Source organism: Acromyrmex echinatior, chromosome 6 (assembly GCF_024713525.1).
Source record: "Acromyrmex echinatior isolate Ae372 chromosome 6, ASM2471352v2, whole genome shotgun sequence".
NCBI classification, from domain to species: Eukaryota; Metazoa; Arthropoda; class Insecta; order Hymenoptera; family Formicidae; genus Acromyrmex; species Acromyrmex echinatior.
The window spans coordinates 6609623-6625168 of NC_141857.1; the positions used below are offsets into that span (position 1 = coordinate 6609623).

Consider the following 15546-nt stretch of genomic DNA (forward strand, 5'->3'; position numbering starts at 1 on the left):
TGCTGCCAATGTCCCTCTCTTTCGACGACAACGACGACGTCGACGAGCACGAGTACCACGTCGATCGACAGCGACAGCGCGGAATCCATGGAAGTGTCGGGAAAGGTGTTGTCTCCTCATCGAGTGAGCGAGTAACGGATCGCGCCCAGAGATGGCGCTAATCCTATTACACCGAGCACTTTTTAGCAATATATATATATTTAAAGAATAATGTACTATAAAGTAGTACAATATGCACCAAAATAATTAATTAAATACTCATATTATGTATATTATGTTTATCGCCAAAATTAAGACAATTTAATAGAAACTTACTATAGTTTTTTAAAGAATCTTTATCTGCAGATGATACGTGTCTTGCCATTCTACAATCATTATCCCCTTCCTAACGTTCCTTGGATATCCCCTCCTTTTTGCACTTCTACTCACCTACTTATCCCCTGCCTTCGTTATAACAATCATTATTATTTTACAACGTACCAAGTGAACATTTATAATTTGGACTCGAGTTCTCTTGTGCAAAATTTGTTCAATTTATGTTGCTTTATATATATATATATAGCTTTTTATATTAATTAAGTATTCGTCGATTCGTTTTTAAATGGATTGCAATCAATTTGCCAGGTACTTTTTTATTTTTAGGGATTTAATTTATACTCAATTGTCTTGTTATATTTATTCTGCAATCACGACAATGCTCATTTACAAGCATATTGTAATTTTTTAGATTTGACGCCATTTTTAACAGTTTTTATACTTTGATGTTATACGTTGCGCAAAAAGAAATTCCGACCCGCACAGAAAAGTCGTGGCTGCTTTCATTAACTTTGGTAAACGACAACCGTTTTTTTTTACTACTGAGGAAACAAAAGTGAGTATTAAAAAAATGTTATAGTTTAATTTTTGTTTTTTCATAATTTTATCATTGCGTTAACGATCACATTATGTGTATCGATTTAATTTTTAAATTATAAGTTATGTTAACATTGAGAATAATCGATCGGGATAGAAATGTTTGTTAGAATTTATTTTATTAATTGTTTTAATAATTTTGATATTAAAGACCTTCTAGCTCTATAATTTTCATTGATTAGAAATTGTTATTGCAATATATAATACATAGGAAATGTAATAGATAAAAGAGTTATTGCAATTTAATTAATATTTGAAACATAAGATTTAGATAAGAAAAAAAATTATATCGAAATCCAATTTAGCAAAATAATATAAATACAAACATTAATTTTAATATATATTTTGTCTACAATAAACAATATAAATGTAAAAATTGATCTATTTAAAAACTTTTTATATTTGTATATTTTATATTCGTATGTTGACTATAATTGTGAGATCAAAACTCCTTTAATGCACTTAATGCAAAAAATGATTAAACAAAGATTAAAAAATTTTTAAAAATCAAGTAATATTAACGCGACCGGTAGTATATATTTTAAAATTTTTATCTTAAAACGAAAGAAATTAACAATCGATTTAATTGTGATATTAGCATTATATGATATTGAAATCGAGAATACATCTTCCAGCACGATGTACAATGGATAGTAAATGGAATACGTAAAATAGCTCCATGCGACCAAGATATACAGACAAGAGAGATACGGCCTAGTTTGTCCAAGTGGATATTCAAATAAACCTAAAATTGCAGAACGAGCGATGATCAATAATAGTGCCAACGCTGTCTGTCGCGTCTTTGTCATAGTTTCCGAATCGTTGGCTAGTAATTTGAATTAGTTTTTGCTGTACGAGACACAAACGCGTTTTAATATTTTTTATAAGAATTTCAGAAATAGTTTTTGCAGATCCTCTAGAAACTTTGTGAGAATTACATTGTAAAATATGTACATTAATAGATAATGTATGTATAATGTATATTCAACTAGCAAATATTAAACGCGATACATAGAATAAACATATAGATAATCTAGTTTAGGTTGTCTTTCTTTTCGCGGAATTATTCATACGTATGTATTATTACAAGGCCATAAAGATATAATATTACAAGAATAGTTACGTTTATAATCGTTTATGCATAAATGTAACTATTCTTGTGTAATATTATGTCTTTATACTGAACACAAATGTGGATGCTTTTTACATACGTGGCTTTTAACAATACGTGTCAACTTGAGTTCGATGCTGATAACTTTGATAAACTTTCATATATTGAAGTTATATGCAGAATATAATGTTTTTTGTAAAGTAAAAATACGTAAAATTATTCTTGTAATAACAATAATATAACGTATTAATATAAACATAAAATTTATAGTTAATTTTATTCTTATAATGTATTTTTATATATAAGGTGATCGGTAATGATCGCATAATCTCTCGTTGTAAAGACAGGTAAAGCGGACTAAATTAAGTAAAAAAATCCTCTACTAATTTTCGCAATCTTTTTTTTAATTTTATAATTCAAATGTGAATTCGAACATCGATTGCGTTAACACATCAGATATGATCTCTCTGTTTCCATATTAATATTTTACTCTAAATTACCTTAATTTGGATCATTGACGTTTGCTAAACAACATGATCTCTCTGCATAAAGATTGATCTCTGCATAGATTTGATTATCCTTTATTATGACATGAAACAGGGACATACATTTGGATTTACTCTGCTTCAATATGTAAGAAAATCTCATTATGGAATCTTTATCAATTGCATTGAGATGACTCACTACTTTATTATGTCAGCGTTTTCATCGACAAATATTTAATTAATAATATATAATTTTTATTTAACTTTACTGATGTATATATGTTTATTCTATCATAAGCATGGCATAAATCAGATAATATTATCCATTTATTTATTTTTATAATATTGAATTTAAAACATTAATTTTAATTAAAACATATTTGTCCATATATGCTTTTTATCTCTTTATAGTCTCGCTTTATCTATATAGAATAAATATTTCTTGCGTTTTACCTTAAAACGAAAAAAGCTAACACTCGATTTAATTGTGGTATTAGCATTATATCATATTGAGATCGAGAATACATTTTCCAGCACGATGTACAATGGATAGTAAATAGAATACGTAAAATTGCTCCATATGACATATTCAATAATAAATATAAATAATAATAAATATAAATAAATATTTAATAATAAAAATTTGAATAATAATATAATTTTTTGTGAGATTTTTTAAATAATTCTCAAAACAGAGCCTATTAGTCTTGTATTATTAGAAAGTTTAGTGGAATTTGAAGATGATCCCGTATTTAATTAAAAGAAGATGGAAAATTGAATTAAAAGAAGTTTATTAATGATTATTAATTTAGCTGACAATTTCAAACACAAAATTATTCAAATTTATTAAATAAATAATAAGTTCTAAAAAATAAACCTAATGTAAATTTCCTTTATACGTTGTACGTTGAGCATCTTAGAACCTTTTAGTGTTGTTAATCATATTTTTCAATGCAAGTAGAAATTCTTAACGTGTTATTGCAATTATTGATTCTTTAATGTGCCATAATGTTATATTTAAAAAAATATTATTTCCGATAATGAGTTAAAATAAATAGATATACGTATTATGAAGATATTATATTCTTAAAGTAAATTAAAATATATATCCTGCTAAAATATTCATTTTTTATATCTATAAACATTTTTTATTTATAGAAGATATCTTTATACATTTTTAGTGACGTTCACTTCTCACAAATTGATAGATATAATGCAATAATATATAAAAATTGTTTGTAATAAAATTTTTTTTGTAATTATGTATCAATCTGTAGTGTACTATTATAATACATCAATGTGTATATACAAATTTTGTAAAAACAATTCCAATTAAAGCCGAGAATAAAAGTACATAGAAACGCCTTCATAGTCACGATATGTCACAAACACAATAGATTTATACTCATAATTTAAAAAATTTAAGCTTCCACGAATGAACTTTGTTGTGCATTTTGAATTTGAGAACTTTTTTGTAAAGGATACTATGTTATCGTTTTTTGTTATCAACATGAAAATGTTATCAATATTGTATAATAAATATGTAATTAAAATTATATAGTATGAAATTACAGTTGATAAACATTAAAAAAAATCTTCATTTGTTGTCGCGAATAAATATTCAATGAATGAAAGTAACTCGTTACCTGTAAGTTATTGTTACAAGTTACTTTTCTCGTAAATTTTACAGTTACTTTTACTGTTACTTTTTATATTTTTGAATCTATTTATGACATAATTTTACTATAAACACATAATAATAATATTTAATATTATTTAATAATAATATTATTATTTAAGATACATTACTTTAAATACGAAGCGCCACTACAGAATGTTAGAAGATGTTGAACTATTATATATATATTCATTTAAATGAATTAATTTCAGAAATTATAATTGCGTGCCGATATGGTTGTCGGACTTTCAACGCAATCAATCTGAAATATAAATAAAAATTATTATTTAATAATAGATAATGTTTTAGGCATATTCTTATAATATTAAATGTGTTTTAATAATATTTTATTATATTAAAATTAATAATATTAATTAATAATATTAACAATATTCCTGAAATATGAATGGATGATTATATTATATGTCCATTCCTAATAATATTATTTAATAATATTATTTAAGGAAACTAGTTTTTACAATCATTTTTCTGCTCGTTGTATATATGTACGAAATGATAATATGTATATATTATCATTTAAAAACACATTAATGATTTATTACAATTTTTTACAAAAATACTTATTATCTGTTTACAAAAATATTTATGACAAGTGTTTCGGCTCGTAATCATATCTTAAATAAATTGATTTAACGAAGAATATATATTATATTATTAGAAATATCTAATTTTGATCGTTTATTAACGTTCTCTATCGTATTTATGTATTTACAAAAATTAGACAAATACTATATGATATAAATATTAATATAAAATTGACAAAGATCATTAAACCTTAATTGAATTTGTAGTTCAGAGGCACATAAAGGTGCCTCCAGACGATTTGGCCAACATAAATCAATGCACATACATTCATTAAATTTTGCATACATTCATTAAATTGGTTTACATTCATGGATAATTATACATGTCGAGTGTCTATATGTGTGCAATATTTGACAATCTGGCGCATATTGCTTATCATTGGTTTATACGTTTCCTTTTTTAATTCGAAAACTACAGCAAATATCTCAAAATCGTATCAGACTTTTTTTGTTCCTCTTGACCCTTCTGTGGGCCTCAATGCGACTCCTACCTTATTTCTGAGACACTCTGTATAACTCTATCAATATTTTCTCATTCTGGAACTCCACTTTTCACATGTTTTGGTCTTCGATCATTAAATCCGTATCGAGTTCATGTTCTGAAATTTCGCAAGAGTCCCAACGGTATAGCTATGATGGTGAAACCAAAGACGATGCTTCCTCTTCCGGGATGCCCACATAAATTGGATCACCTAAGTGTACTATCCCATTTGGCCCTCGCAGTCCAAGATGAATTCCCATAGCTGGACTGTCACCAGTTGCAGATCGTATTTGCGGATCGGTTATCTGTCTATAACTGTACAAAATAAATTTTTCGTTATTAGTGGCACGAGATATTCTAACTATATTAAATTTTTCGACAACTTTTGTGTAAAATATTTTGTATGTGTTATAATACTTTTTACTATATATTATATTATATTAATTAAGAAAATCTTAAATATATTATTTTACAACAATATATTTTTTAATAAACATATATACGTTTTCAAAGTTTTCAGAGGCTCCGCATTAGCATGTTTTGTGCCGGTTTCCGGATCTATAGTAGTAAAAATACATCTTGTGCAGGGCCTAACGTTTCTCAGAATTACGTTCCCGATTTTTACCCAATCCCATTTATCTTCTTCAAAGGCAGTGGCACCCTTGACCACGAAATTCATGCGAAAATTCTGCGGCGTGATTGGTTCGTCTAATCGACTATTAAGATCTGCTACTGAAGCTTCGTTGATCATACTAAAGCTTGTTTCATCTGGATAAGCTCCCTGTAACATTTTTTGCAATTTTCATTAAAAATATTGTAATGAAATCATTCTTTATGTTTAATTCAAAATTATTATATTTATACATATTTATATATAAAATTGTATTTTCTATTTTCATAATCATATTTTCTCCTTAATGTCATATAAACGACGTAAGGATTTTTTTTCTTGCATCATCAATAATTGAAATTATGTCGAGATATTTATCAATAATAACATTAGTGACAGGAAAAAGTCAAATTAATCAATTCGAGAGTTCATTTTTCAAACTGAAGATAGTTCGAAAAATGAACTGAAACGTAATATTTTAATGATTATGTATGCACGATTAAATTTTGGTTGTGTTCAAATTTCTACACCATCAATCATGTGCGACTTGTATTTGCCAGTTTTTAATTATTAGTCAACTTCGTTGTAATGGAAATGCATAATATGTTAAAAGTTAAAGAGTGATCTCTCTTAGAAACATTTCTGAGGAATGATATAAACAATAAACAAATAAAAAAAAATAATCATATTAAAAATAATCTTACATCTTTTATCGTTGCAAAATACTTACCGAGTCTATCTCTTGTAGTAAAGGAAATACGTTTAGATTTCTCCGTCTCACTGTTCTCACTGATCGATCTAACGGATAATAAACCAGCCGGCATCCGGTATCTTCTTGAAAAAGAAATCGCGACAGCCATCGGGCAACTTCCTCACCACAATCGCGTGCCGGTATCGCTTGACCCCATACAGCTACTCGAAACCCTTTACCACGGAATTGTGCAAGGTCGACCGACACTGACATCATGCCTGGAGCACGAAGCGTAAGCACGGAACCGGAAAAACTAGGCGATACCTTTAATTTAACAAAAAAATGAATGATAGCTTCCATAATTATTAATTAGCTTCATTTTTAATTGAGCATTAAAATATGTATAAATAATAAAAATATGTATAAATAATAAAAAAGAAACAACCAACTGTGTTTAATCAACTGTGATTAACCAATTGTGTTTATATAAGCAGTATCGATCAACTTCTTCGATCTACGTTTGGTAAAATATGCATTCACATTCTTAATAAGTCATCATCATTTTTCGTTAACTTATTTTTTGTAAATTCTAATATATAATGTAATATACGTATAATAATTACGTACATTAAGTACGAAAGGATATTAAGTATAAATATTAAAATGATTCTAAAAAATTATTCTCTGTCCTCTTTTTCTCTTATAAGAATAAAGAAAATAAATTTCGTAGCTTCTCACATTGACCATTTTGGGAAGCTGTCTGGCAGTGAGAAATCGCCCCTCGAGATCGATAACGAGCAGTGTTCGATCCCTCAACCATCCTGACTTCAGTCCCAATATGGTGCATTCCATCTCTGTCATGCGAACTGCACCGAGTGATTTAACCGGGAACACCATCATATCACTTAGTTCTCCGACTTTTCGCCACTTTGACGGTGGCTGAGGCTTTTGTTTTCTATTCCACCACCACCAGATGAAGAAAATTGCCGTGCTAACGCCCACAGCAGCAGTTGTGACGTACGTAAGTCGCGTTCTGTCTAAACATATAAAAAATAAAACATAAATTATTAAGGATATATTTTTAAAATTCCGAACATTACAAAAATGCAAAAAAATTTGATTTTTTTTATCTCATATAGTGATCTTCCTTGATATCATTCAAGGGATCATTTGATTTCTGAGATGACATGTCCAAAACGTAAATAATTACTTAAATACTCATTTCTTATCCATAACAAGTCATACTCATTTCTTTTCCATAACACTCAAGAGTTAAGATTCAAGAAAGTCGTATTTATTTCTTTCCCGTAACAAAAATTAGGTCCGCACGATGCATAACCGGTTTTATGAGTTCCGGAAGTGTTTCATAAAATGGATATTAAACGAGGTCATCTGGTCGTTTACCGTAATGCAATGTATAATGACTCTGCACATTGATGATGTATTATAATGTTACTTAGAAAAAGCTGGAAGCCGAGGAAAGTAATTTTAATTGTAAAACACAATTCCGACATATTATAAATGCGCACGTAGTACGGTATTGTCAATAGAAATATGACATAAATTCTATATATTAAAAAAAAATGTGCCGCGTTATTATTTTAAAAACAATATGGGAAAATACAAGACGCAATATACCTATATTTATTATTTTGCGCTTTCTTTTAGTAATATGTATTTGCGTTAATGTAATAATATGTATGCATGCAAGACTGGTTAACACGTATACGATACAATTAAGTGTAACGAAGCATATAGAGCCAGTACAATGCAGAGTTTGTAGAATATTTTTTCTGTAAAGTTTTCAATATCTTTGCCTGACAATGTAAGCTCATTTATTAGAATAAAATCCATAAAAATTGAAAAAATGTATTTGCGACCTACATTTTTTATTATATAGAAGATTTCGGACAAAAAAAAATTGTTTAAATCAATGTTTTTTCCAAAGTAAATACATCTCGCTTTAAAAACGATAAACAGTATATTTCTGCGAAGCAGATAGTAATAATTAACAATTAAGAAATACTAATCAACGACAATCAAATTTAAAAGTAACTCACGTGAGCACTTGACTAGAGATCAAGAAAGAAATGATGATAATTTTATTAATATACAAGCTTCACTATTTATCAATGTCTTAGACATAAAGATAAATTTTTTAAATAAAAAATAAGACGTCACACGGACTTTATAAGAATGGGATTTGGTGATCTTTTCAAACGAATAAAAAAAGAGCAATAAAAGTGTTTAATAACTTACTTTTGCTTAGACTACTTATAATTTTATTTTACAAATTAATGTATGTATTTTTAAAGTTCACTGACTTTGCGTCGCAGATGAAATATTTTTATGAGATAAAATGTTTACCGTACATGTGTTTGTAAACTTATTTTTTATTTCTGAATGTTGCCAACCGAAAATTATTGATTTCTTTATTCGGAAATACACTTTCTCCTTCAAGAGGGGAAAATTCCTAATTGTGGTCTTCCCTTCTAAAGGACTGTACGGACCCTTCGCAAAATCAATACAGTAAGAAATAGAGATTATTCGAGCATAAAGAGAACTCGTGTTCGAAGTCGAAGCTATATGTTTCGAGCACAACTAATTTGATAACTTCATCTCGACAAAGAAGAAATTAAATTAAATTTACGAATTTATTTCGATAAGTAACAATAAAAAGTTATATGTTTGAATCGTATAAATAAGATAAAAGTAGATATATATCAAAACATTATGATAATTAATCGACGATACTCTTTCGCTGTTTTCTTTAAAACTTTTAGAGTGAATCTCATTCTGAAAGGTTATCATTCTTAAAGATTAAATTCTTTTTCAAGATTGGCTCAATTTTCACATTTTAGAATGAGATTCCAAATAGTTTAGAGAGTATTAAAACAATCAAACAATAAATAATAGTATCATAAACGATAATAAATAAAATAAATAATAATTTTTACTATAATTGTTAATAGAAATTGCGTTTACATTATTAAATATCTGTTACATTATTTGTTCCATTTTATAATATTTAATGATAAAAAAAAAGTACAGTTATTGATCGTTAAAGGAATAAGATTAGTAGGAACGAACGTTCTGTTTTTCATAATAAATGTGCTGTGCTAAACATCGGTTTTTAGTTATTGCCCGGACAAACTTTTCCACTCTTATGTCTTTCTAGAATATTAACTGTATATTTATATTACTTTTAAGTATCTCATCGATAAATAAACATATGTATGTAATATATAAATATATATTATAAGATAAATTAAATCTAAATATACATATTTTTTATCTCACGTTATAAATTATTATAATTTGTATCATTTTTAAATTCGTTTAATTTGCGATATAAAACAAAAAAGTAAATTCTCTCTCTCTCTCTCTCCTCTTTCTTTCTCTTTCTTTATCATATTATCTGTGTATATATATTATATTTGAATTTTTTAAATTTCATACATTGATAATAATTGATACTATTATTAATCTATTTGTATTTTTATTTTTATGAATTGAATGTATCTGAAATATCCCAAGCAAAACAAAATGTCATAATTATATCGGAGCGGCATCAAAATGGCTCCAAAGTGATTATTAAAAATTATTTCTCGATTGATCACGATTTCATTTTGATGTCATTGCAACGTTGTTCTGCTTGGGATAGATCAAAATAGTCTTGCGTGAAAAAATGAGTATTTTCTAGCAACGTACACAGATGACATTAAGTAACAGTATACGATTCCGTGCTTTCCATTTATGACACAGCTAAAATGTCGTGTTCGACTGTATTACATCATTTCATCAATATCAAATTTTTATATTTTTTACCATTTATTTTTCTAGAAGTGATACTCCGATACGAGATTCAAAATTTTTACATTCGGATTCAGACATAGATATATAAAATCTTTTGCATTCTTATCATCGTTCCATTTATATCCATATTTTTATATCACTTTTCATTTTCTTTTTTATAATTTCTTATCATTTTCTTTCATTCTTTAGCGATTTCACGTTACATTGACTTGTCCTCAATTTCAATTTATTTAACCGGCGCTTATTCCTTTCAAAAAAAAGAGACTATCTCATGTTAGTCCAAAGTTCTTTCCACAAATAAAACAGACAATTACGGCAATTACCGAACGAGAGATATTGAAAAGTATATACGTAAACAGAAAAATTAAATAAGTAAAGGAAGCTCAAGAATAGTGCATAATAATATATTTACATATAAATTTTAATATTTTAATTTGTGAGATTATTATTCCATTCTTAGTTTAAGATTTGCATTTCCGATAGTAAGCGGCGAGTATGTAACTAATTATATAATCTGCACATTGCACATTATAGACTTGAAATGCAATCATAAACTGAGGCTAAAATAATCTTAAAAATTTAATTTTAAATAACATTTACCCATGATCACCGCCAAGTGATCGGCAAAGTCACGATAGGTCGAACTGATTATGTAGATGATCTCAGAAATTGAGCAAAGATCTTCACGGATTCCCTGCAGAGTCGATCCGAGAGATTATTCAGATAACTGACTAACAACTTTGTCTCCTTACAGTCTTCGAGGCACTGTCGGTACGGAATACCGAGTTAAAGTATTTGAACTTCACGCGTACATTATAACCATCTCCTTCTCCACGATGAAGACACCGTTATCTTATGCATTACGTTCTGCTATCTTCCTCCACCATTATAGTCACACAGCCGTCGGAATAATCGCCGGTGCATCGACATATACGAAGCGTGGAGCATTGACGTGCTATGTGCAGAAATCGTTGTTCAGAATTGAAGCATTGCTTTCTATAGGTGTGGATGCCGTAGCTCGTGGATGGCACATGCGCCGATTATGACCACAGGATTGGCAAGTTTTTGTAATACCAGTCCGCCAATTTTGAACGCCCAAGGCATCACCATGAATGACTTTGTTTTAGAGCCTTAATAATACAGTTTCAAATGTATTTTATCAGATAATATAATATTATATGAGGTGCCCCCTTCCTCCGTACACTCTTTTATCTTCGCAAGATAAGGTCTAATCAGAAATATGGATTTAAAAAGATCTATTAGTCTTATCAGTTTAACTTTGTAGGTGGCGTCGAGATCAAGTTAAAATCACATTGATTTTTTTTTAATGAAAATCTCCATTTTTTTATTACATATTATTATAGCTTATCTCGAGAGTTTTTCAAAACACCATAATAAAATATTCTTTCATTAAGTATTTTTTTGAGTTATAATTAAGAATTGAAAGTAAAGGATTGAAGTTACAGTACCGCGGTATTAGATTGCACTGGTTGCGTGCAGCAGAACACAACAGTTTTGCAAATATTTATTTATAATTATCTGCTGAGATAAGACTATTGTTTTAGATCTAAAAGTATTATCTGTGAGATATGATCTGTGAGTGTGAAGAAAATTTTCAACAGTGTATAATAAACGTTCTACTGAACTCAGCCAATTTGTAGGCAAATAGAGAGAGTCTTCCCATTTAATACTATATAAAAGCTATACCTAATTACTCTAAAAGCGCAAAATATTACTAAAATGTTATATGGATATTATTAAAAAAAATAAGTTATTATAATATTTTGAAAATACTATATACTATATATTTTTATTATGGAAGTATTCTATAGAGGTTATATGTTTACTTATATAATATCTTAAATATTATACAATATCTTAATATCCATGAAATATTATTAAAATATTTATAAATCTTAATTATTCTTAATTTAGTGCAATTTGAATTCACAATCCAGTAATGAAAAGTTCTTATCAGTTTGTACTGCATCTTGTGCTAAAAAAATGTTTTGGCGTGATTTTAAATATATATATCCAATTCTACAATTGCGCGCCAAAATTATTTTCAGTCTTTAAACGTATACTTATACTAAACAGATGTAACAGTTTTACAAATTAAAGTAAATTTCGTTATAATACTTTTTAATGTTTATGCAATATTACAGTAACATTAAATAATGTTACTTTTAATAATCATACAATATTATCAGAAGTGAACATATAACCTTTCATTTAATATTTCAAGAATATTGTTTAATATTATATAATTTCACACTATTCTTAAAATGTTACATTTAATATTATAAAAATATGCCTAAAATATTACTTAATATTAAATATTATCCGCTTGTAGGATAATTAATACATAGATATTATTTTATGTAAAATTTTATTTTCATAGTCGATATATTTCAAGCATGTCTGAGCCCTCGAGGTCCTATTGAATGTCATGATAATTTGCCCAGAATAGATCTTAATATTCAATTGGTATTCAACGCATTGTCGCTTTAAATTTCGCGCCTCTTAATGTGCGCAAGATCAAAAGAAACAAACGTCAAATTCGTGGTGTTTGTGCCTCGCCATGTCCTACTACACTACCGCCTACCACTGATGAATTGTCATCCATATCACTCTGATCACTCATCGATGATCTCATGGAAATGTGACTATTTTACAATCGCAAAGAATATTTCGATGTTTTGGTCAGTGTTTCCGAGGAGAATCGACAGATCAATTGATTGATTATTCTTCTTCGATCAACGGAAACACGCGAATATCAGGGTTATATCGTTGAAGGCGTAAACAGAAAAGTGCGCAGCTGTTCCTTCATTTAAATACTTTGTTTTGTATCAAGGTAGGTCAAATATTAGATGGCTGATGATTTATTTCGTCCTCAAAAAAGTATTCTAGTTGTATCGTACTCAAATTTCGAAGTTTAGATAGTTAAAATGATTGTACAAGTTTAATTTTATTAGGTTGTCACAGGTTAAAATTGAGACTGTATACATAATGGAATATTTATGAAATTATTGTCACGTCACTGTTAATTTGTGTCATTATCTATTTTTTAAATAAGCGATTTGCATGTTTAAAAGCAGATTGAACAGTTGTCTGTATATAGCTACATTGCAATATGTTGTTTTCAATTGTGATATGATAAGCAAATCCCACTGGGAGAATATGTGTGATTAAAGAAAAATTGAGTTAATGTTAGTAAAAAATAAAACAAAAATCTTTACGTATGTTATCTATTTATCACATTTAACTATATATATGCTATATACTTTGTTATAGATTCCAATATGCCAATTTTATACAGTGTGGTGGCTCGTGGAACAATTATATTGGCAAAACATGCTGCATGCGTTGGAAACTTTGAAGAAGTCACAGCGAAAATCTTGGCAAAGATACCACCGGACAATGACAAACTCACATACTCGCAAGGGCCTTATCTTTTTCACTATATCTGCGAGGATCGCCTTATTTACATGTGTATTACTGACGATGTACGTATTAAAGCCACATAAAGGTATACAAATCTTTACATTGAAAATGACACAATTCAAAAAATTAAATTTTTTGGAAAAGGTCAAAAACTCTCTTTCCCTCTTGAGAAAGTTATCAAGCCAATTAATAATGATAAAAAGAATATATTCTTATTATGATTAAATATTATTTTTATCATTTTTATGTCAAAATTCGTAAAAGAATCATCCTTTTTAAATTATGACGATTTTTCTTAAAAATTATTTTTTTTTAGTTAACGATTTTAACGTTTTTTCATAAAGTTTAGTTAATTCATTTCTGATGATTGATAATAATGATGACTTAACTCATTCACGGTAATAATTCGAAAATCATGTTTTTTCAATGTCATTTTTTAAGCGATATAATAAAATTTTGTTTCAGGATTTTCAAAGATCCAGGGCATTTTTGTATCTCAATGAAATCAAGAGAAGATTCTTGGCTGTTTATGGACCAGGTGCTCAAACTGCCGTAGCTTATGCGATGAACACAGAATTTGGCCACGTTTTGGCTAACGAAATGGTACTGTCAGAATTGATTATGTATCTTGAAACATTGTCTCACACTTTACATTTTTCCATTTTAGAAGCATTACAGCGAATCTAAAGATCTTGATAGATTGTCTAAAGTTCATGGCGAGCTAGATGAGCTTAAAGACATAATGGTAAAAAATATCGACAATATAGCGATGCGTGGCGAGCGATTGGAATTGCTTGTAAACAAAACAGAAAATTTGTCTGCTAATGTATGTAAAAATATGCTCACAACTTAACATTGTTAATCATAGAATATTATAAAATTCACTTTTATTCTAGTCCGTGACGTTCAGAAAGACAAGTAGAAACCTGGCACGCTCCTTGTTTTGGAAGAATGTCAAAATTTATGTCATTGTCGGCGCAATTTTAATAGTAAGTCCAACATTGCGATCGATTTCGGATCTCTTTCTAATCTGTTGCAGTCTAACTGATTCATTTTTTTGGTTGCAGGTTGTAGTATATGTGATTGTTTCTATAACGTGCGGAGGTTTGGCTTGGCAAAAATGTGTGGGAAATTAATATATTATGTATATGTATGATACAGTGTTCAAATGCCAATTGAATATATATACAGAAATATATACAGAAGAAAAGTGAAAAGTGCGTGAAAATCTAGTATAAGACTGAAAATTATTAGATCCGCGAAGTTACACTATTTACAAATTTATTGTTATATCTTAATTTCCGTAATACAATAGAAAGAACATTCTACTAAACGTATATACACGCGTGTATGCACACACACACACACACACACACACACACACACACACACACACACACACACACACACACACACACATATATATATATATATATATATACACACATCTGCAATATTTATCAATAATACTTATTTATACGATTATTATTTTACAAGAATCGTAACATCATTTATATTCTATGGACAAGATGTATAATTTTAATTTTCACACCGAAATGCACCATATTATATCTTATTTTACGAAAAAGTAAAAATAAAAACATTTTCTTGTTCAAGTTCTACGTTTTTATAATTTAATATGTCCATCCCATTTCTTTATGTATTTCAAGCTGTGTAAAACAAGATACTAGTATAATTTGCACAACACTGTTA

At 28.4% G+C, this 15546-nt stretch overlaps 2 protein-coding genes and 1 long non-coding RNA gene across 4 annotated transcripts; 2 read left to right on the forward strand and 1 right to left on the reverse strand.

Moving 5' to 3' along the window:
* Positions 1 to 3: 3 nt before the first annotated feature.
* LOC147909321 (uncharacterized) lies at positions 4 to 3873 on the forward strand. The gene is made up of 3 exons (XR_015545500.1): positions 4 to 624; positions 728 to 871; positions 1548 to 3873. It is a non-coding gene; the product is annotated as an uncharacterized LOC147909321 (long non-coding RNA).
* LOC105154074 (Mitochondrial amidoxime reducing component) lies at positions 3634 to 11384 on the reverse strand. Its single transcript, XM_011069336.2, has 5 exons — positions 10990 to 11384; positions 7312 to 7610; positions 6613 to 6897; positions 5776 to 6053; positions 3634 to 5587 (listed from the first exon to the last, which is right to left on the reverse strand). Exons 1-5 carry the CDS (start codon positions 10991 to 10993, stop codon positions 5422 to 5424), a joined length of 1032 nt encoding a protein of 343 aa, XP_011067638.1. The 5' UTR covers positions 10994 to 11384; the 3' UTR covers positions 3634 to 5421.
* A 1582-nt stretch (positions 11385 to 12966) lies between these two features.
* On the forward strand, positions 12967 to 15449 carry Vamp7 (vesicle-associated membrane protein 7). 2 transcript variants are annotated; one of them, XM_011069338.2, is made up of 6 exons: positions 12967 to 13243; positions 13684 to 13895; positions 14299 to 14436; positions 14501 to 14659; positions 14730 to 14822; positions 14901 to 15449. In XM_011069338.2, the coding sequence occupies exons 2-6, from the start codon at positions 13692 to 13694 to the stop codon at positions 14967 to 14969; spliced, it is 663 nt and encodes a 220-aa protein (XP_011067640.1). In that variant the 5' UTR covers positions 12967 to 13243; positions 13684 to 13691; the 3' UTR covers positions 14970 to 15449. The 2 variants fall into 2 exon arrangements, with proteins under 2 accessions (XP_011067640.1, XP_087263437.1); XM_087407311.1 differs by lacking the exon at positions 12967 to 13243 and adding an exon at positions 13577 to 13598.
* The last annotated feature ends 97 nt before the right edge of the window (positions 15450 to 15546 follow it).